We start from the raw sequence: 23,401 nt of genomic DNA, 5'->3' as shown, positions 1-23,401 counted from the left end.
CCAACGTTTTTAGTCAGGATTAGCTCTGTTCTCTCTCCGCAGGTGCTATCAGACCTGCTGAGATGTTCTAGCAATTTCTGTTTGTTTGAAAATGGTGGTGGAATTACATTACTGGTTAATGAGGAAATAAATAGAATGAAGAAGGCACGGTAGCCTGGGACCCAGGTTCAGCTCCTGGCCTCGGGTCACTATCTGTGTGGAGTTTGTACGTTTTCCCTGCGTCTGCATGGGTTTCCTCTGGGTACTCTGATTTTTTCCACAGCCCAAAGATGTGCAGGTTAGGTTGATAGGTCATGCTAAATTGTCCTGCAGTGTCATGGGGACTAATAGGGTAAAGAGTTGCAGGGATAGGACCTAGGTGAGATTGTGGCTGATGCAGACTTGGCGGGCTGAATGGCCTCCTGCACTTTAGGGATTCTATGGAATTATGGGTGAGTTTAATTGCATACAGACTGGGGCAGATCAAGTTAGTAACAGAGGAGGAATTCCTGGAATGAGTATGGGATAGTTTTCTGGACCAATACATTAAGGAACCAACTGGCCATCCTAGACATTACGTAATGAGAAAGGAATAATTGTCCATCTAGCTGTGTGAGACCCCTTGGGGATGAATGACCATAATATTGAATTCTTCATCAAGATGGAGAGTAACGTGGTTGATTCTGAGTCGTGGGTCCTGAATGTAAATACACGAAACTACAATGGTGAGAGGCACGAGTTGGCTTTGATGGATTGGGGAATATTCATTAAAGAGATGGTGGTAGATAGACAATGTTCAAGGAGCACATGGGTGAAGTGCAACAAATGATATAGATAAAGCTCTTGGGACAAAGGAGATCGGAGGTTGAGGGGGGTGGAGAAAGGTGGGAACAGGTTATTGAATTGGATGATCCGCCATGATCACGATGAATGGCAGAGCAGGCTCAAAGGGCCAAATAGCCTCCTTATGCTGCTCCTTTTATTTTTCTGGCACCCACATTAGAAAGGATCTAATGTTATTTGACTGGAAGCCAGTGAGTCAGCGGACATGCAGGTCGGGGGGAAATTATTCATCATTGCTGAAGTGACTAGAACATAGCAGCTCTTATACGCACACAGAGATCACACAAACAGCAATAAGATAAATGACCAGGTAATTTGCTTTGAAGAGTTGTTTAAGTGATAAATATTGGCCTGGGCATGGAGAGAATTTAGTTCCTCGTACAAATGCTGTCAAAGGATCTATACCACCAGACAGACTCTGCATTACTTCAACAGCCAAAGGATCATTCAGCCCCTTGAGCCTGTTCTGATATTGGGGTACTCATTTACCCACTTCTCGTTCTTGTCCGTTACCCAACAATCTATCAATCTCAGTCTTCAAAGCTCCAATTGTCTCCCCAACAGTGTGAAGTTTCCAAATTCTCACTCGCTTTTGTGTGAGGAAATACTTCCTGACGTCACCTCCACATTCCTACTCCCCCCCACCCCCAAACAGGCCTGGCTCCAATTTTGACATTCCCCCTTGTTCTGGACTCCCCCCAACAAGAGGAAATAGTATGTCTCTGTTGACCCTATTGAATCCTTTAATCCTGTCAAATATTTCACTTTGATTATCTCCTCAAATTGTAATCCTTTCCGCCCCTATGCCAGTTAGGAAAAGCAATCTCGGATTTCCAGTTTGATTTGTGGTAGGTTCTGATGTAATCCAGTGTCTGTAATGAAAGCTCATTGATCTGAAATGCTGACCCTGTTTCTCTATCTGAGAACACTGCAGGACCTGTTGAATATTTCCAGCATTTTCTAGTTTTATTTCCAATTTTTAACATGTATTTTGTTTTTTGCACTGTTAGAGTCACAAGAGTAATACAGCACAACCAAGCCCAGCTGATCCATGCCGACCATGGTGGCTTCTCAGCTAGTCCCAATTGCTTACCTTTGGCCCATATCCTTTCCCACCCATGTACTTATCCAAATGCTTTTTAAATGTTGCTATTGAACCTGCCTCAACTACTTTCTCTGGTAGCTCATTCCACATACACACCATTCTCTGCGTGAAGAAGTTGCCTCTCAGGTCCCTTTTCAATATTTCCCCTCTCACCTTAAACCTACGCCCTCTAATTTCCAATTCCCCTTCATTGAGATAAAGACGATGTGTGTTCATCCTATTGATGTCCTTCATGATTCTTTGCACCTCAATAAGATCACCCCTCATTCTCCTACCTTCCACGGAATAAAGCCTTAACCGGGCCAACCACTCCCTCTAACTCAGGCCCCACTCTCTCCAGTTTATCAATGCCTTTCCTATAACAGGTTGACCAAAACTGCACACAATAATCCCAAGTGCAGCCTCACCAATGACTTGTCCAACTGTAACACAATGTCCCAACTCCTATACTCATTGCCCTAACTGTTGAAGGCCAGTGTGCTAAACGCCTTCTCCACCACCCTGCCTACCTGTGACAGATTGCACAGAGTCATTGAGCCATATAGTGCAAGAGATGATTATCATGTGTGTAGAAACACACACGTTCTCTTACACACTGATGTGATTTCTCATGCTTGTGCGTACACATGCACACACTCACACACTTGCAGAGATACTTTCCCAAGCTTCTCCATTGCAGTATTAGTTTACTGGGTCACTAGCTATAAATCCAAGTGTCAGTGCTGAAGGAGTGCTGCACTGTTAGGGGTGCAGTCTTTAGAATGATAGATTAAACCAAGGTCCTATCTGCCCCTAAGCTGGATGAGGAAGTTCAGGGGGATCTGTCTGATGTCCTAGCCAATATTCGTTCCTCAGCCAGTAGCTTGGAAACACGTTCTCAGAGTACTGTTTGTGGGATCTTGCTGTGTGTGAGTCCATTGCTCTGTTTTGATCGGCTGTAGAGCGTTTAGGAACTTGAGGCTGTGATGGTGTTTTATATATAACTCTGAGATCTGATAAAGACATGAAAACACTGTACACACAAACATGCAGACACACCTTGATACTGCGTCAATATGGAGCTGCTTCACATTACCACTGAAGTCATGGGAATGTTTTTATTATTTACGGAACACAGGATTGCTCAGGTTATGTTTATTAAGGATGGAACTGGCCACATTCTCAACCGCTGACTTGTCCATTTAGTCAATTTAGTTCCCCAGTGTGTTCTTACAGAATAGAGGCTGCAGGCGTGATTCCAAATCAATTGGTGAATTGTTTGGAATGAGGTGCAGAGCAGCTTCAGAATTGGAGAGTTTGGAGAGGGTGAGATTGGGCAGGGGGGGGCGGGGGTGGTTGAGGAAGGCTGGAGTGGGGGGCGGGGGTGGTTGGAGTGGGGGTGTGTTGATCTCTGAGATTGGATGGGTTTGGGGAGAGTTGCCAGCTTTGATTAAGTGCATTCCTGGGGGTTTATCACATGACTCGTTCCCTCACTCCAGCCATTCCTTGGCAACACACCCATCCTTGTGACACATTGCTTTCCTGCACCAATCGGAAAGCACAAAGACTCATTAGCCAATTGGATATATTGACTGGGCCTCACTTAATGCTAGGGGTGTGAATGGGGCGGAGTTTGTAAGGAACATCCAGGAGGGCTTCTTGAAACAGTATGTAAATAGTCCAACTAGGGAAGGGGCCATACTGGACCTGGTACTGGGGAATGAGCCCAGCCAGGTGGTCGGTGTTTCAGGAGGGGAGCAGTTTGGGAACAGTGACCACAATTCAGTAAGCTTTAAGGTACTGATGGATAAAGATAAGTACAGTCCTCAAGTTAAGGTGTTAAACTGGGGGAAGGGTAATTATAGCAATATTAGGCAGGAACTGAAGAATGTAGATTGAGGGCAGATGTTTGAGGGCAAATCAACATCTGGCATGTGGGAGGTTTTCGAGTACAAGTTGATACGAATTCAGAACTGGCACATTCCTATAAGGATGAAGGATAAGTATGGCAAGTTTTGGATAATAGGAGATATTGTGAGCCTAGTCAAAGAGAAGAAAGAAATATTTGTCAAAGCTAGGAGGCTGGGAATACACAAAGCAAGTGTGGAATACAAGGAAAATAGAAAGAAATTTAAACAGGGAGTAAGGAGGGCTAAAAGGGGTCATGAAAAGTTAATGGCCAGCAGACTTTTTATAGATATATAAAGAGCAAGAGGATAGCCTGGGAGAGGGTTGGCCCACTCAAGGATAGGGGAAGGAATCTATGTGTGCAGCCAGAGGAAATGAGTGAGTTAGTAAATGAGTACCTTATATCAGTATTCATCAAAGAGAAGGATTTGATGGGTGATGAGTCTGAGAAAAGGTGTGCAAATAGTTTGACTCATGTTGAGATTAAAAAGGAGTATTGGGGTTCTTGAGAAACACTAAGGTAGACAAGTCCCCAGGGCCTGATGGGATATACCCCAAAACACTGAAAGAGGCAAGGGAGGAAATTGCTGGGACCTTGAGAGAAATGTTTGTATCCTCACTGGCTCCAGTGGAGGGCCCCGAGGATTGGAGAATAGTCATTATTATTCCTTTGTTTAAGAAGGGTAGCAAGAATAATCCAGGTAATTACAGGCCAGTGAGCCCTACGTCAGTGGTACGTTACTGGAAAGAATTCTTTGAGACAAGGTTTACTCCCACTTGGAAATAAGTGGACGTATTAGTGAGAGGCAACATGGTTTTGTGAAGGGGAGGTCGAGTCTCACTAACTCGATTGAGTTTTATGAGGAAATTACAAGATGATTGATGAGGGCAGGGCAGTGGATGTTGTCTACACGGACTTCAGTAAAGCCTTTGACAAAAGTAAAGCAAAAAGTAAAGTTTATTTATTCGCTACAAGTAAGGCTTACATTAACACTGCAAAGAAGTTACTGTTTAATTCCCCTAGTCACCACAGTCCGGCACCTGTTTGAGTGAGTGCAGCTAACCAGCATATGGGAGGAAACCGGAGCACCCAGAGGAAACCCATGTAGACACAGGGAGAATGTGCAAATTCCATACAGACAGTGACCTGAGCCAGGAGTCAAACCCAGGTCACCGGTGCTGTGAAGTACCAATGCTAACCACTGTTCCACCTTCGAGGTCCCTCATGGCAGACTGGTACAGAAGGGATCAGAGGTGAACTGGCAAGATGGATACAGAACTGGCTCGGTTATAGAAGACAGAGGGTAGCAGTTTCTGAATTGAGAGCTGTGACTAGTGGTGTTCCTAAGACATGATGTGGATATGCCGGCATTGGACTGGGGTAAACACAGTAAAAAGTCTGACAACAAAAGTCTGCTCAGCGACTCTGCGCTGTCATGTGTCCAAGGCCGCCTTGGAGAATGCTTACCCAAAGGTCAGAGGCTGAATGCCCGTGAAGTGTTCGCCAACAGGAAGCGAACAGTCTTGCCTGGTAATTGTCGAGCTAGCGCTTAATATAAAAAAGGATAGCAAGAGTTTTTATAAATATATAAAAAGGAAGAGGCTGGCTAGGGTGAACGTTGGTCCTTTAGAGGATGAGAAGGGGGACTTAGTGGTAGGGGATGGGGATATGGCTAAGGTATTGAATAACTTTTTTGTTTCTGTCTTCACGGAGGAGGACGTGAATAATTTGCCGGGTGTTAGTGATGGAAAGGTGGTAGGACTGGAGGGTCTTAATGACATTACTGTTACTAGAGAGGCGGTGCTCGACAGGCTGGAGGGGCTGATTGTGGACAAGTCCCCAGGACCGGATGGAATGCATCCGAGGGTTCTGAAAGAAATGGCGGAGGTTATAGTGGATGCCTTGGTGGTTATTTTCCAGACGTCGCTGGATTCCGGGGAAGTGCCGAAAGATTGGAAAACGGCTAATGTTACGCCATTGTTTAAGAAGGGTGCCAGGCAAAAGGCGGGGAATTATAGGCCGGTTAGTTTAACGTCTGTGGTAGGTAAAATGTAAGAGTCCGTCATTAAGGAGGAAATTGCGAGGCATCTTGAAGGGAATTGCTTGATAGAGCAGACGCAGCACGGTTTCATTAAAGGGAAGTCGTGTCTGACAAATTTACTGGAGTTCTATGAGGATGTGTCTAGGGCGGTGGATAGAGGAGAGCCGGTGGATGTGGTCTTTCTAGATTTTCAGAAGGCGTTTGACAAAGTACCTCATAAGAGGTTATTGCAGAAGGTCGGGGGACATGGAGTTGGGGGTAGGGTGTTAGCGTGGATAGAGGATTGGTTGTCAAATAGGAGGCAGAGAGTGGGGGTCAACGGGTGCTATTCGGATTGGCGGATGGTGACTAGTGGAGTCCCCCAGGGGTCGGTGCTGGAGCCTCAGCTTTTTACCATTTATATAGATGATCTGGAGGAGGGAACCGAGTGTAGGGTGTCGAAATTTGCTGATGACACCAAGATTGGGGGAACGGCAAATTGTGCGGAGGGTGTGGAGAGTCTGCAGAAGGATCTAGATAGGCTGGGCGAATGGGCCAGGAAATGGCAAATGGAATTTAATGTTGGCAAGTGTGAGGTGGTCCACTTTGGTAGGAAGAATGGTAGGAAGGACTATTACTTACGTGGCGAAAAACTGCAGCAGGCGACGGTGCAGAGGGACCTCGGGGTCCTTGTGCATGAGTCGCAAAAACCCAGCTTGCAGGTGCAGCAGGTGGTCAGGAAGGCGAATGGGATGCTGGCCTTCATAGCGAGGGGGGATTGAATATAAAAGTAGGGAGGTCTTGCTGCAGCTGTATAGGGCATTGGTGAGGCCGCAGCTGGAGTACTGTGTGCAGTTTTGGGCGCCGCACCTGCGCAAAGATATTTTGGCCTTGGAGGGAGTGCAGAGGAGGTTTACTAGGCTGATACCGGAGTTGAGGGGGTTGAGCTATGAGGAGAGGCTGAATAAACTAGGCTTGTACTCGTTAGAGTTTAGAAGAATGAGGGGGGATCTCATTGAGACGTATAAGATGATGAATGGGATGGATAGGATAGAGGTGGAGAGACTCTTCCCGCTCAAAAAAGACAGTAGGACTAGGGGGCACAGCCTCAAGATAAAGGGGGGGCGGTTTAGAACGGAGTTGAGGAGGAACTTCTTCACTCAAAGGGTGGTGAATCTCTGGAATTCTCTGCCCGTTGAAGTGGTGGAGGCTGCCTCGCTAAATATTTTTAAGACGCGGGTTGATGGGTTTTTGATAAGAGAGGGGATTAAGGGTTATGGGGAGAGGGCGGGAAAGTGGAACTGAGCCACGACAGATCAGCCATGATCTTACTGAATGGCGGGGCAGGCTCGAAGGGCTAGATGGCCTACTCCTGCTCCTGTTTCTTATGTTCATCCATTGTCGTAGCGTCTGCATGGTCTCCCCAATGAATTTACTATCAAATAAATTGGACTTAAACCTGGTGTTGTCAGACTTTTTACTGTGTTCCTAAGACAATCATAGAACCCTGCAGAAAGAGGCCCTTTGGCTCATCAAGTCTGCACTGACCACAATCCCACCCAGGCCCTACCCCTATATCCCTACATATTTAACCCATTAATCCCTCTAACCTATGCATCTCAAGACACTAAGGGGCAATTTTTTTGGCATAGCCAATCAACCTAACCCACACATCTTTGGACTGTGGGAGGAAACCGGAGAACCCGGAGTAAACCCACGCAGAGGGGAATGTGCAAACTCCACACAGACAGTGACCCGAGTCGGGAATCAAACCCAGGTCCCTCGAGCTGTAAAGCAGCAGTGCTGACCACTGTGCGACTGTGCCGCCTCCCAGGGATTGGTGCTGGGACCTTTGCTGTTTGTAATATATGTAAATGATTTGGAGGAAAATATAACTGGATTGATAAGTAAGTTTGCGAACAACACAAAGGTTGGTGGATTTGCAGATAGCGATGAGGGCTATCAGAGGATACAGCAGGATATAGATCAGTTGGAGACTTGAGCGGAGAGATGGCAGATGGAGTTTAATCCGGACAAATGTGAGGTAATGCATTTTGGAAGGTCTAATACAGATAGGAAATATACAGTAAATGGCAGAACCCTTAAGAGTATTGATAGGCAAAGGGATCTGGGTGTACAGGTACACAGGTCACTGAAAGTGGCAACGCAGGTGGAGAAGGTAGTCAAGAAGGCATACAGCATGCTTGCCTTCATCAGCTGGAGCACTGAGTTTAAAATTGGCAAGTCATGTTGCAGCTTTATAGAACCTTAGTTAGGCTGCACTTGGAGTGTAGTGTTCAATTCTGGTCGCCACACTACCAGAAGGATGTGGAGGCTTCAGAGAGGGTACAGAAAAGATTTACCAGGATGTTGCCTGGTATGGAGGGCATTAGCTATGAGGAGAGGTTGGAGAAACTTCCAACAATGGCAGTTGAAGGGTGACCTGATAGAAGTCTACGAGATGATGAGGGGCATGGACAGAGTGGATAGTCAGAAGCTTTTTCCCAGGGTGGAAGAGTCAATTACTAAGGGGCACAGGTTTAAGGTGCGAGAGGCAAAGTTTAAAGGAGATGTACAAGGTAAGTTTTTTACACAGAGGGTGATGGGTCCCTGGAATTCACTGTTGGGGGAAATAGTAGAAGCAGATACGCTAGTGGGTTTTAAGGGGCATCTGGACAAAAACCTGAATAGGATGGGAATAGAGGGATATGGTCCCCGGAAGGGTAGGGAGGTTTAGTTCAGTCGGGCAGCATGGTCGGTGTAGGCTTGGAGGGCCGAAGGGCATGTTCCTGTGCTGTAATTTTCTTTGTTCTTTGGGAGACAGTCAAGCATCAACCAATCAGCCAAATTATCCAGTAACAAGAAACATTCAAACAAAATGACAAAAACACCAATTTTTTTAATCTTTTATCCAGTCAGACACAGCCTCTCCCCAAGGTTAATCTTCAATTCCAGGAGACTTTGGAGAGTTGGTAATATCAGGAAAGAGGGTTTCTGGCAGTGAGGGGGTTTGGGAGGGTTCTCAGGCATCGGGGGGGTGGGGGTGCCCAGACAGATTCTCTCTCCTTCAGTCACTGGCTCAGCGACCACCCCCCCCCCCCAAAACACATAAACACCAAAGTCTATTACGGAGCGAGTTGTAATCTGGGACTGGGTGGGAGCCGGGGGGCGGGGGTGGGTGTGATTCTTCTAACTCTCTCTGTTTCTCTCACTCTCTCTCTCCATCTGTCTGTCTCTCTGTCTCTACCTCTCTGTGTCTATCTCTCTGTGTAGCTCTCTGTCTCCCTGTCTCTTTCTCAGTCTCTGTCTCTCTCTCTCTTTCTCAGTCTCTGTGTCTCTCTGTCTCTCTCTCTGTCTCTCTCTCTGAGTCTCTCTGTATTACTCTCCCTGATTCTTTCTTTGTCTCTGTCGCTTTCTCTCACACTCTATCTCTCTCTTTCTCTGTCTGTCTGTCTCTCTCTCTCTCTCCCTCTATATCTCAGTCCCCCTCTCTCAGTCTCTTAGTCTCTGTATATATCTCTCCCTCCACTCCTCTCTTTCTCAGTCTCTCTGCGCTAGCTGCGATGGAACTTCTGCTCCCTCTGCTCTGCCTCTCTCTTTGTACAGGTATTTACACATTCTCTACTTTCCCTGAACTTGAAGCAGGTTTGTACGTTGGTGATGGTTTTAAATAGAGGTTGGCTCTGTTACAGATTTGCATTTTGCTGCATTTTAAACTTTCCCGAGGGATCGCAGTGAATGGGAATCTCCCGGACTCTCTCTGGAGTTCAGGCTGATTCGCAGTCGGAGCAGAATCTTTGCTCAGTTTCCCCCATCCCTGGGGTCGTTGAAACAAGAACCCAGCCCAGCCTCAGTCTCTGCTCCCCAGGGACCAGAATCAACAGGAGAAAGGGTTTTATTCAGAACTGCACCTGTTCCATCTCCCTGTCCCCACCTTCCTCTCTGTCTCTCCCTCTCTCTCTGTGTCTTTGTCTCTGTCTTTGTGTCTGTATCTTTCTCTCTCTGTCTCTGTGACTCTCTCTGTGTCTCTCTGTTCCTTTGTCTCTCTCTCTCTGCCTCTCTCTCTGTCTGTCTCTCTCCCTCTCTGTCCCTGTCTCTTCCTATCTGTCTTCCTCTCGGTGTCTCCCTCCCTGCGTCTCTGTCTCCCCATCTCTCCATTTCCCCCCCTCCGTCTTTCCCCCTCTCTGTCTCCCCCCCTCTCCAACCCCCTCTCCATCTCCGCCCCCCTCCGTCTCCCCCCCTCTGTCTTCCCACTCGGTCTCCCCTCAGTCCGTCTCCCCCCTCTCCGTTTCCCCTCCTCCCCCCATCTCTGTTTCCCCCTCCCCCTCCGACTAGCCCCCCCCCGTCTCCCCCCCTCTCCGTCTCCCCCTCTCTCTGTCCCCCCCCTCTCCGTCCCCCCCCCGTCCCCCCCCTCTCTCCGTCTCCCCCCCCTTCCGTCCCCCCCCCCCGTCCCCCCCCTCTCTCTGTCTCCCCTCGTCTCTGTCTGCCCCTTCTCCATCTACCCCCGCGCCCCCATCTCCCCCCAACTCTGTCCCTGTCTCTTCCTATCTTCTCTTTGTCTCATTTCTGTTCCGTCCTCTTTATTCTCTCTCCGTCTGTTCTTCTCTCTCTGTGCCCCCACCCCTCTCTCCCCGCCACCACCCCCACTGATATAATTCTGCACTCAGGCCCTGAAACTCTCTATTTTAATTTTCTCTTTCCACTTGAAGTTTTTAGACTTTGTTTATTCGTGTCACAAGTAGACTTACATTAACACTGCAATGAAGTTAGTGAAAATCCCCTAGTTGCCACATTCCAGCACCTGTTCAGGTACACTGAGGGAGAATTTAGCACGGCCAATGCGCCCTAACCAGCATGTCTTTCGGACTGTGGTGGAAACCAGAGCACCCGGAGGAAACTCTTGCGGACACGGGGAGAACATGCAAACTCCACACAGACAGTGACCCAAACCGGGAATCGAACCTGGGCTTCTTTCCACTATCTCTGAATATCTACCTCCTCTTTCCTCTCGGTCTGTTCTCTGTACTTACTCCTCAGTTCTCTCCTGGTGTCTCTCCCTGTCAATCTCTGCTTTTATCACATCTCCAGTATCTGTTTATTCCCTCTCCCCCACCCCCAACCCGTCAATGGTTTGTTTAAAATTGTTCTTTTAAGAAAAGATTAATCATGTTCTGAGATGAACAGATAATCTTTGTGCCAGAATTTGGCCGATGATCACTGCACTGACTGGCCCCCCCATGCTCCCCCCCAGCTGAAAAGCAAATGTGGTTTTGTGAATGATGAGAAATTAATTAGATGAAATTTGTAATTATTTAGTGTGACCACTCATAGAATCATAGATTCCCTACAGTGCAGAAGGAGGCCATTTGGCCCATCGAATCTGTACTGACCGCAATCCCACCCAGACTCTTTCCCATAACTCTACACATTTAACCTGACGCTAGGGTCAATTTAGCAATCAACCTAATTCTCATATCTTTGGGCTGTGGGAGGAAACCCACGCAGACATGGGGAGAATGTGCCAGCTCCACACAGACAGTTACCCAAGGCTGGGATTGAACCTGGAACCCTGGCGCTATGAGACAGCAGTGCTAACCACTATGCCACCACGCTGCCCCACTCTCTTCTATGTGATGATAAAGGTTTCAGCAAGGTTGTTTACTCCACATTTCTGTTCCAGGACCTCAGTGTGAAGAGGGTTAATCCTTTAAACTTTACAGGCGGGACTCACTTGTCGCACTCTGCTTCCAATCAATACCAGGTACGCTCTGTGCCAAGGGGAAACTTGCCAACCAGCTTCTCCGTGATTTATTTATGAATGATTCTCGCAATTTAAGACCAGTGCTGAACACAGACCAAACGCTCAACGTAACTCTGCAAATCACACTCTTCCAGATTATAGACATGGTAAGCAACCCTCAGCGTCCCCTCTCTGCTCCCCAGTCTGCCCCTCCCCACCCCCTATCATTCCCCCGGTCTTGTTATATGTTTAAGTGGTTGCATGATTGCTTTAAGAGGTGATCACATGATTTAATGTTGACATCGTTAGGGTGTTTCACTGGCTGCTGTTTAGTTTCAGTTTCTCTCCGTACCGGCTTCAGCTCCTCAATAAACCTTACTGTTGCTTTTTTAAATTTACGTGTGTAAATCGCGTCTTTTTTCTTTTTGTGTAAAATCCACAGCCCCTAACATAGTTAGGACATTACAGAAAGAAAATTGATGCTGAGTCAGGATTTTGTTTTGTCGAGGAAAATTGAGAAAAGATCCTAAGTTAAAAAAGAATTGTGGGCCCTTTCACTTCAAATATTAGAAAACTGAGAAGCAAGAACAGGATTAAAGATTCATGTCAGTGCAGGAAGGCAAGTAAGAAAAAAAGTTTTCTGTGTGGTTTTAAAAGAAGGGGATTTTCCACTCAGCAAAGGGTGCGATTCCAGGCAGAATCTGGTGTATTTGGAAAGGATTGCCTTGCTGTGCAGCTGGGGCCATTTGAAAAAGAAGTACAGAAAGTCTCCAGGGGTAAAAGGGGAAAACTGGGAAGACAAAATATACTGAGCAGTCTCGATTTGCTGGACCCTGCGAGGGAAATGAGGAGTCAATTAAGATCCTTGGGCTCTCTCAATGAAGAAAATGAATCATGGAGTTCCTACCCTTATAGAACCTTAATTAGGCCACACTTTGAATATAGTTTTCAGTTCTGGTCGCCACACTACCAGAAGGATGTGGAGGCTTTGGAGAGGTTACAGAAAATATTTACCAGGATGTTGCCTGGTATGGAGAGCATTAGCAATGAGGAGAGGTTGGAGAAACTTGTTTTGTTCTCAGTGGAATGGCAGATGTTGAGGGGTGACCTGATAGAAGTCTACAAGATTATGAGAGGCATGGACAGAGTGGATAGTCAGAAGCTTTTTCCCAGGGTAGAAGAGTCAATTACTAGGGGGCACAGGTTTAAGGTGCAAGGGGCAAGGTTTAAAGGAGATGTATGAGGCAGATGTTTTACACAGACAGTAGTGAGTGCCTGGAATTCGCTGCCAGGGGAGGTAGTGGAAGCTGATACAGTGGTGACTTTTAAGGGGCATCTTGACAAATACATGAATAGGATGAGAATAGACAGATTTGGTCCCCGGAAGGGTAGGGGGTTTTAGTTCAGTCAGGTAGCATGGTCGGTGCAGGCTTGGAGGGCTGAAGGGCCTGTTCCTGTGCTGTAATTTTCCTTGTTCTTTCTTCTATGCCAAGCAGTTTCAGCATTTTGTACAAGTGAATAAAATTGTAAATGAGTTGCTTGTACCAGCTTTTCGCAGTACAATAAATAGGAAGTAAAATATTCAATTTGCTCCAGAACTTGGTTCATCCAGAAAAGCCAGGAGGTAAAACTTACAATGACTTGACAAAATCCTTGAGGAGAATTACTGTCTCACAGTCATTGATCATTGTGGAATGGTTCAGATTCCAGCGAAGGAATTAAGTGGAAGGTGAAAGTATTGCTCCATTTGCGACAACCTCAATAGGCTGGCATAGCATTGTGAGTTTGAGTCGTTAGAAGATACTCTTCGAGGTCGTTTAGTTTGTGGTCTCCAAAATGAGGCTATCCAAAGAAGATTGCTTACTGAACATGTTTTGACTTTAAAGACAGCAGCAGCAGTCGCAGTGTCAATGGAACTGGCTGCAGCTAAAGAGAGTTCTGTGGGAAGACCCGCAAATTGGGAATTGTCCATAAGTCAAAACAACAGCAAACATGTCCCAGGTGTACCAAAATGGGTCATTCAGTGAGTGAATGCTGGAGCAAGGATGGTCAATGGAAGGATTGTGGCGAAATGGGTGACATTGCTGGGCAAGACCAGCTTCCCCTGAGAGGAATATTTAGAGAAGAATCTGGATATCTTCAAGAAGAAGAACAAGTTGCATTCAACAAGGAATTTACAACATGGAAGAAAAGAATTACGACTGTGAAGAAGAAAATGTCCAGAAAATGAAGAGCTCCAACTTATCAATACAGAGTGAATCAGATAGATTCTGGGTGATTCTGAAGTTAAGTGGACAGTCTGTTAGGATGAAGATTAATGCTGGTGCTGCTGTAGCTTAAATTCCTGAAACTACACACCAACAAAAGCTGAAGCATCTCCCTTCAAAACCAGATGATGGGATTTTAAGGACATGGAAGAGATTGTGTTGTTAAAAGGTGACATCACGGTCAATGTAGAGTTGAGAGGACAGAACAGCAGAGTTGCCTCTCTGTCTGGTCCATGATAATTTTCCAGCTCTATTTGGGAGATGGTGATTGGAGAAGATACAGCTTAACTGGAGTGCTGTCCACAGACTGGTTGATTCTAAAACAGACCTACAGCACCTTCTGGATAATTAGGAGTTTATTCAAAGAAACACTGGGCTCAATGAAGGGAGTGAAAGCCTCATAATCAACCAAAAAGTTTTGAAGCAGGAGCGGTGCCATATACAATTTGCCCTAGGATTGAAGAAGAGTTGATCTTTCAGGTTGATAGGGTTGTTAAGAAGGCAAACGGTGTGTTAGCTTTTATTGGTAGAGGGATTGAATTTCGGAGCCGTGAGGTCACGTTGCAGCTGTACAAAACTCTGGTGCGGCCGCACTTGGAGTATTGCATCGCCGCATTATAGGAAAGATGTGGAAGCATTGGAAAGGGTGCAGAGATTTACCAGGATGTTGCCTGGTATGGTGGGAAGGTCTCATGAGGAAAGGCTGAGGGACTTGAGGCTGTTTTCGTTAGAGAGAAGAAGGTTAAGAGGTGACAATAGAGGCATACAAGATGATCAGACGATTATATGGGGTGGACAGTGAAAGCCATTTTCCTCGGATGGTGATGGCTAACACGAGGGGACATAGCTTTAAGTTAAGGGGTGGTAATTATAGGACAGATATCAGAGGTAGGTTCTTTACTCAGAGGGTAGTAAGGACATGGAATGCCCTGCCTGCAACAGTAGTGGACTCACCAACATTGAGGGCATTTAAATGGTCAGTGGATAAGCATATGGATGATATTGGAATAGTATAGATTAGATGTCCTTTAGATTGGATTCACAGGTCGGCGCAACATCGGGGACCAAAAGGCCTGTACTGCACTGTAATGTTCTAGGTTCTATATTCTCTACACTCTAGCTATGACTGTAACACTATATTCTGCACTCTCTCATTTCCATCTTCCCTATGTACTTTATGAACGGTATGTTTTGTCTATATAGCATGCAAGAAACAATACTTTTCACTGTATCTGTATCTTTGCAATTTCCTCCAAAACCCACAATTCTCCCTATCTCTGTAACCTCTACTGGCTCCATTAGGCTCTCCATCTCTATCTCATTATCCTCCTCTAAGACATTCTGAAATGTACCTCATCAACTGGGCTAGCATTCATCCGAGCTAATCCCATTGGGCAGTGTCACATTCTGTTTGATAATTGCTCCAAGAAGCAACTCTGGTAGTTAAAGGCACTACGTAAATGCAAGTTGTTGTTGTATTTGTGCCATTCTGTTCACTAAGAGGCGTGATGTGTTACAGGATGAAAGGAATCAGATATTGACAACATACCTGTGGATCAGACAAATCTGGAATGATGCATTTCGACACTGGGATAAAGATGAATACGGAGGCATTGATGTTCTTCACATACCCAGTAGTTACCTGTGGAAACCGGATGTGATGCTCTATAACAAGTAGGTCAGCCCAGTATTAAACTCAATCTGATCCAAGACTGAGTTCAGTCAGCCCTAAGCAGGACAGAGGGCAAACAGCAACGAGATAAATGATGTGATATTTGCTGAATGTTGATCTAGTTTCTAGAACAATCTTTTTTTTAATTCAGTCATGGGACATGGGCATTGCTGACTGGCCAGCATTCATTGCCCATCCCTAGTTGCCCTTGAGAAGGTAGGGGTGAGCTGCCTTCTTGAACCACCAGCAGTCCATGTGCTGTGTGTTAGGGGGGGAATTCCAGGATTTTGGCCCTGCAACTGCGAAGGAATAGCGACGTATTTCCAGGTCAGGACGGTGAGTAGCTTGGATGGGAACCTCCAGGTGGTGGTGTTCCCATTTATCTGGTGGAAGTGGTTGTGGTGTTGTCTAAGGATCTTTGGTGAATTGCTGCAGTGCATCTTGTAGCGTGTACACACTGAGCGTCGGTGGTGGAAGAAGGGAATGTTTGTAGATGTGATGCCAATCAAGCGGGGCTGCTTTGTCCTGGATGGTGTTGAGCTTCTTGAGTGTTCTTGAGCACCCATCCAGGCAAGTGGGCAGTATTCCATCACACTCCTGACTTATGCCTTGTAGATGATGGACAGGCTTTGGGGAGTCAGGATTCAATTCAATCCTATTTCTCAGATAAATTTGATAGAGCTCAAGTTGATGGAATTTAATTACATTCTTTTCTTTGTTTCTCCTCCCAAACCCCCGTCACTCTCCCCCTCTCCTTCATTCCCCTCATCAATTTCTCTCCCCTCCCTTCCTCCTGCTTCCTTCTCTCCCCCACCTACCCTCACCCCCTCTCCTCTCTACCCTCTTTCCCCCTCTCCTCCTGTCCCTCCCCCTCTCCCCTCTTCCCTACCCGCCTTCTCCTCCCTTCGCCCTTTCCCTCTCCCTTGGTCTCCCTCCCTCTCCCCCACACCCTCTTCCTTTCCCCTTCACCCTCCTCCTCCTCCCTCTCCTCTCCCCTCCTTCCCCCTCCAGTGCTGAGGATCACTTTGCCAGCTCCACGGAAACGAACGTTGTTGTCAGGCACGACGGTCAGGTGACCTGGGACTCCCCTGTGATTGCTCGGACCTCCTGCAAGCTCGACATCTCCGCCTTCCCGTTTGATGGCCAGCAGTGCCGTTTGACCTTTGGCTCCTGGTCCTACAGTGGAAGTGACATTGACCTGGTCCACGGATTAGAGAGGGTGGGACTCAGCGACTTTAAGGAGAATATGGAATGGGAGGTTCTGGGCATGCTGACGGAGAGGAATGTTGTTCTGTACGGATGCTGCTCGGAGCCCTACCCCGACATCACCATCACCCTTACCCTGCGGAGGCGGCCATCTTTCTACATCTACAACCTGCTCCTTCCCTGCGTTATGATCTCCTCCCTGGTTCCTCTCAGCTTCTACCTGCCAGCTGATTCGGATGAGAAGGTTTCGCTTGGCATCACTCTCCTTTTAGCCTTCACTGTCTTCCAGCAGATGGTGGCAGAGATTGTGCCCCCAGCGGAGACCTTGCCCCTCATTGGTGAGTCACTGTATTGCTGCTGTTTATCTCGGTCTGCTGTCTCTGCCCTGGGGTGGGGGTGGGGGGGGTAAACACTGTAAACAGAAACCCTCCACTGCCCCTAACCTCAGGGTGAGTGTACCCAAAGTGGTTTACAGTGAGTACTCACTGCTGTAATGTGGCAAACACACATTTCTGCTCAGCGAGATCCCACAGATGGTAATGTGGTCATGAGGGTCTGTCGTGTGATATTGGAAGGGGGATTTCAGACTGAACTCCCTGTTCTTTTATATCCTTCCAGGGATTGGGTTCAACATTTTGTGAAAGACGACACCTCCTGCAGTGCTGGGCTCCCTCAGTACATCCTGTGTGAGAGTGACAGAGAGAAACTTTTCCTTCTCATCCTACTTCAGCTGACCCGGTGACCCCCCCATCCTCCTTTGTCTCGGTGACCCCCCCCCCCCATCCTCCTCTGACCCGGTGACCGCCCCCCCATCCTCCTCTGACGTGGTGACCACCCCCCCATCCTCCTCTGACCCGGTGACCGCCCCCCCATCCTCCTCTGACGTGGTGACCACCCCCCCATCCTCCTCTGACCCGGTGACCCCCCCCCATCCTCCTCTGACCCGGTGACCCCCCCCCCCAATCCTCCTCTGACGTGGTGACCCCCCCCAATCCTCCTCTGATGTGGTGACCCCCCCCATCCACCTCTGACGTGGTGAACCCCCCCATCCTCCTCTGACCCGGTGACCCCACCATCCTCCTCTGACCCGGTGACCCCACCGTTCTCCTCTGACCCGGTGACCCCCCCATCCTCCTTTGACCCGGTGACTCCCCCATCCTCCTTTGATCACCCCACCCAGAGCCGCCACACCCCTCCCCTCCCCTCTCGCCCCCCAGCTGGGTGGCTCTGCCCTCCCCCGCTTCCATTCTTGTCTATCCAATCAGAGACAGACAATCACCACCAATGACTTCTGTTCCTGACCCCATCCCGTTCCCTGTGGTGACCACCCCCCAACCCCCAACAAGGATCCATCCTTGGACCCTCCCATTCCTCACCCACTCACTGCCTCCTCAATGACAACACCCGGAAGCAGAGTGTTAGTTTTCACCCGGACGCTAAAGACCACCCCCCCCAGCTCCACCCCCCAGCTGCACCGCACCCCCCCCCCCCCGCCCAATCTCTCCACCGCAGCTCAATGATCCGACTGTTTATCCCACATCCAGCGCTGGATGGACTGAAATTTCTTTGCCTCAGTATTCACGGTGGAAGCTGATCTGGGAGATTTTGCTACGGATTTGCAGCAGATGGAAAAGATTGAGTTTGTGGATATTAAGATGGAGGATGTGTTAGAACTTTTGAATTCTATCAAGATAGATAAGTCGCCGGGACCAGATGGGATGTACCCCAGGATACTGTGGGAGGCGAGGGAAGTGATTGCAGAGCCCCTGGCGATGATCTTTGCGTCGTCAATGGAGACGGGAGAGGTTCCGGAAGATTGGAGGATTGCGGCTGTAGTCCCTATTTTCAAGAAAGGGAACAGAGATAGCCCGGGAAATTACCGACCGGTGAGTCTGACCTCAGTGGTTGGTAAGCTGATGGAGAGGCTTCTGAGGGACAAGATTTACGAGCATTTGGAGAGGTTTGACATGATCAGGAATAGTCAGCATGGATTTGTCAAGGGCAGGTCGTGCCTTACAAGCCTAGTTGAGTTCTTCGATAATGTGACTGAACACATTGACGAAGGAAGTGCCGTGGACGTGGTGTACATGGACTTCAGCAAGGCGTTTGATAAGGTCCCCCATGCAAGACTTCTTGAGAAGGTGAGAGGGCATGGGATCCAAGGGCCTTTGGCCTTGTGGATCCAGAACTGGCTTGCCTGCAGAAGGCAGAAAGTGGTTGTGGATGGGTCTTTTTCTGAATGGAGGTCAGTCACCAGTGGAGTGCCCCAGGGATCTGTTCTAGGACCCTTGCTGTTTGTCATTTTCATAAATGACCTGGATGAGGAAGTGGAGGGATGGGTAAGTAAGTTCGCTGATGACACTAAGGTCGGTGGTGTTGTGGATGGTCTGGAAGGATGTGAAAAGTTGCAGCAGGACATAAATAGGATGCAGGACTGGGCGGAGAAGTGGCAGATGGACTTCAACACGGATAAATGCGTAATCGTCCATTTTGGCAGAACCAACGGGATGAACGAGTACACTATCAAGGGCAGGAGTCTTAGTAGTGTTGAAGAGCAGAAGGATCTTGGGGTCCGGGTCCACAGGACTCTTAAATCGGCCTCGCAGGTGGAAGAGGTGGTCAAGAAGGCGTATGGTGTACTGGCCTTCATTAATCGAGGGATTGAGTTTAGGAGTTGGGAGGTAATGCTGCAACTTTATAAGACCCTTGTCAGGCCTCATTTGGAGTACTGTGCGCAGTTCTGGTCGCCTCACTATAGGAAGACGTAGAAGCTATTGAAAGGGTACAGAGGAGATTTACAAGGATGTTGCCTGGACTGGGAGGCATGCCTTATGAAGTTAGGGTGAGGGAGCTGGGTCTCTTTTCCCTGGAGAGACGAAGGTTGAGAGGCGACCTGATAGAAGTTTATAAAATGTTGAGAGGAATAGATAGGGTGGATTCTCAGAGGCTATTTCCCCAGGTTGAAACGGTCGCTACGAGAGGACACGGGTTTAAGGTGCAGGGAAGCAAGTACAGAGGTGATGTTAGGGGTAAGTTTTTCACTCAGAGGGTGGTGAGTGAGTGGAATTGGCTGCCGTCAGTGGTGGTGGAGGCGAACTCGCTGGGGTCTTTTAAAAGACTTCTGGATGAGTATATGGGGTTTTATGGGATTGGGGGTTATAGATAGGTGTTGATGTGATCGGCGCAACTCGTGGGCCGAAGGGCCTGTTTGTGCTGTAGTGTTCTATGTTCCACCAGTTCAATATTGGGAAGATCAAAGCCATTGCTTTCAGTCCCTGCTCCATACTCTGTTCCCTAGCAACCCACCCCATCCGTCTCCCTGGTAACAGTCTGATGCAGAACCAAATTGTTCATAAACTTCGTGTCACATTTGACCCTGAGATTATTTCCTGACAAAAACTCGCTCCCTCAGTAAGATCCCTAATTCCACCTCAGTAACAGCCCTCGACCTCTCCCCCTCCCCCCCGACCCTGCTCAAGTGCTGCTGAAACACTCCCCCTTCACCACCGCCAGACTCGACTATCCCCCCCCACTCCCTGTGCTCACTGACCCACACTGCCCCCCCTGCTCCCCCCCACCCCCTGTGCTCACTGACCCACACTGCCCCCCTGTCCCCCCCCGTGCTCACTGACCCACACTGCCCCCCTGTCCCCCCACCGTGCTCACTGACCCACACTGCACCCCCCCGTTCCACCCCCCCCGTGCTCACTGACCCACAGTGCCCCCCTGTGGCCCCCCCCCCCCCCCACCCCGTGCTCACTGACCCACAGTGCCCCCCTGTCCCCCCGCTGTGCTCACTGACCCACACTGCCTCCTGGTCAGGCAACATTTTGAATTTCAAATTCCCACGCTTCCTATCTTTGTCCCTCACTATCTCTGGAACCTCCTCCAGTCACACAACCCTCCGAGATTGCTGCATTCTCTAATTCTGGCCTCTGATTCCTGATCTGATTCACTCCACCATTGGTGGCCGGGACCCCGAGCTCTGGAATTCCCAAACACCTCAGTGGCTTCTACCTGTTTCCTCTTTGATAACACCAACATCTTCCACTACCTTTAGACCATCTGACCTCATATCTCCACATCTGGCCCCAGGTCATACAGTGAATAATAACACTCTCATGAAGCACCTCGGTTTTTTTTTGATTGTGTTAAGGGTGCTATATAAATGCAGTTGTTGTTGTTATAGGCAAATACTACATTGCTACAATGCTGATGATGACAGCCTCCACAGCCATCAGTATGCTGATCTTAAACATCCATCACTGTGGTTCTGAGGTCAGGCCTGTTCCCCATTGGGCCAAGGTGATCTTCCTGCAACACATGGCCAGTATCCTCCTGGCCAACGAGGCGGACAGGAAGGGTGCGGGCGGCACAGAGGCAGCAGACGAGGTCCCCAAACCAACCAATGGGCATGGACTGAGGGAGGCGGAGATCGAGGAGGAAGAACTGGAGCAATTCCTCAGCAACACATCCAGCAACTGCTCCAATGTCTGGAAGGAGTTCCGGCTGCCTCTCAGGGTGGCCAAGGTCAATCGGGGTCAGTGGAACTGCAGCCTTCGTCACTGGGAGAGGCTGGTCAGAAACCTCGAGTTCATCAGTGACTTCTTGAGTCACAAGAGAGAGACTCGGAGACGGGTTTCAGAGTGGCAGAGAGTGGCCAGAGTGATTGACCGTCTCTACATGTGCCTCTACATCTTAATGGTCTGCAGCATGAGTATTTTCATCATGGTCAAAGCACTGTGAAGCCGGTCTGTATAATCGGACTGCGCAATTTCACCATCTCCATTTGAAAACAGATCAATCATCCACTTGACTTACTTGTTAATAATAACCTGCTCCACTAACCAGGGAATAATCTAGAAATTACGGAATTCTCACTGTGCGGAGAAGCTACAGAGCAGCCATCGTGTCAGCACCAACTGTCCAAATGAGCAACTCCTGTAGTGTCTTTCTCTCACCTTCTCCCCATAACCCTGCTTGTTCTTCCTTTACAGGTAACAGTCCAATTCCCCTTCGATTGAACGTGCTGCCACCACACTCAGGCAGTGCAGTCCACACTCCAACCACTCTCTGCACCAAAAAGTGTTTCTTCACATCAGCTTTGCTTCTTTTACTTTGAATCTGTGCCCTCTCATTCTTGATCCTTTTATGAGCGGGAACAGTTTCTCCCTCACTACCCTGTCCAGCCCCCTCATGATCTTGAACATCTCTATCAGATCTCCTCTTAGGCTCGCGCCCATAGAGAGTGGGAAGAATGTGGGACTTGTTCCCACGGGGAGTGGGGAGAATGTGGGACTTGTTCCCACAGGGAGTGGGGAGAATGTGGGACTCGCTCCCACGGGGAGTGGGTTGAATGTGGGACTCGTTCCCACAGGGAGTGGGGAGAATGTGGGACTCGCTCCCATGGGGAGTGGGGAGAATGTGGGACTCGCTCCCATGGGGAGTGGGGAGAATGTGGGACTCGCTCCCATGGGGAGTGGGGAGAATGTGGGACTCGCTCCCACAGGGTGTGGAAAATGTGGGACTTGCGCCCACAGGGAGTGGGGAGAATGTGGGACTCGCTCCCACGGGGAGTGGGGAGAATGTGGGACTCGCTCCCACGGGGAGTGGGGAGAATGTGGGACTCGCTCCCACGGGGAGTGGGGAGAATGTGGGATTCGCTCCCACAAGGAGTGGGGAGAATGTGGGATTCACTCCCACAAGGAGTGGGGAGAATGTGGGACTCACTTCCCTCTTTAAAACTGATCTCCATGACCCAGACTTTGACCATCTGACTTCATATGTCCCTCTGTGTCACAGCGTTTCATTACAAAACCGTCAACTCTTTATAAAATTATGTTGCTGTGATTTCTTACTTACTCCCTCCCTCGGTCTCTGCCTTTCTGCTTCTCCCTCTTCGTATCCCAACAAGTATCTTAAAATAAGCCAGACAAAACAGGCGGCACGGTGGTTAGTACTGCTGCCTCACAGCGCCAGAGACCCAGGGTCAATTCCAGCCTTGTGTGGAGTTAGCACATTCTCCCCATGTCTGCATGGGTTTCCACCAGCTGCTCTGGGTTCCTCCCACAGTCCAAAGATTAGGTGTATTGGCCATGCTAAGTTGCCCCTAGTGTAAGGGGGATTAGCAGAATAAATGTCTGGGGTTACGGGAATAGAGCTGGGTGCGATATGGTCGGTGCAGACCCAATGGACCAAATGATCTCCTTCTGCACTGTAGGGATTCTATGATTTTATGAAAGCCTTAAATAAAATCAAAATACTGCTGATGCTGGAAGTCTGAAATAAAAATAGAAAATGCTGGAAAATCTCAGCAAGCCTGGTAACTTGGTGAAACTATAACGCAGGGTTATTGTATTCGAGATAGCGTAAACAGCAACTGATAGAGCTAAGCGATCCCATAACCAACATATCAGATCCAAACTCTGCAGTCCTTCCACATCCTGTTGTGAATGGTGGTGGACAATTAAACATCTCACTGGAGGAGGCTCCACAAATATCCCCATCCTCAATGATGGAGGAGCCCAGCACATCAGTGTGAAAGATAAAGCTGAATATTCGCAGCAATCTTCAGCCAGAAGTGCCGAGCGAATGATCCATCTCGGCCGCCTCCAGTGGTCCCCAGCATCTCAGACTCCCGTCTCCAGCCAATTCAATCCACTCCTCGTGATATCAAGAAAC

General features: G+C 48.5%; 1 protein-coding gene across 1 annotated transcript; it reads left to right on the top strand.

The window, feature by feature from the left end:
• The first annotated feature begins 607 nt into the window (after positions 1-607).
• On the top strand, positions 608-21,466 carry LOC145349321 (neuronal acetylcholine receptor subunit alpha-10-like). Its single transcript, XM_080197820.1, has 6 exons — positions 608-760; positions 1,633-1,670; positions 11,556-11,742; positions 15,362-15,516; positions 16,526-17,058; positions 20,910-21,466. The coding sequence occupies exons 1-6, from the start codon at positions 608-610 to the stop codon at positions 21,464-21,466; spliced, it is 1,623 nt and encodes a 540-aa protein (XP_080053946.1).
• Positions 21,467-23,401: the final 1,935 nt, after the last annotated feature.

This window comes from Carcharhinus amblyrhynchos, chromosome 10 (genome assembly GCF_965287045.1).
Source record: "Carcharhinus amblyrhynchos chromosome 10, sCarAmb.v2.hapA, whole genome shotgun sequence".
NCBI classification, from domain to species: Eukaryota; Metazoa; Chordata; class Chondrichthyes; order Carcharhiniformes; family Carcharhinidae; genus Carcharhinus; species Carcharhinus amblyrhynchos.
The sequence above is the reverse complement of the archived record's forward strand: the minus strand, read 5'-3'. Positions and strand labels throughout refer to the sequence as shown.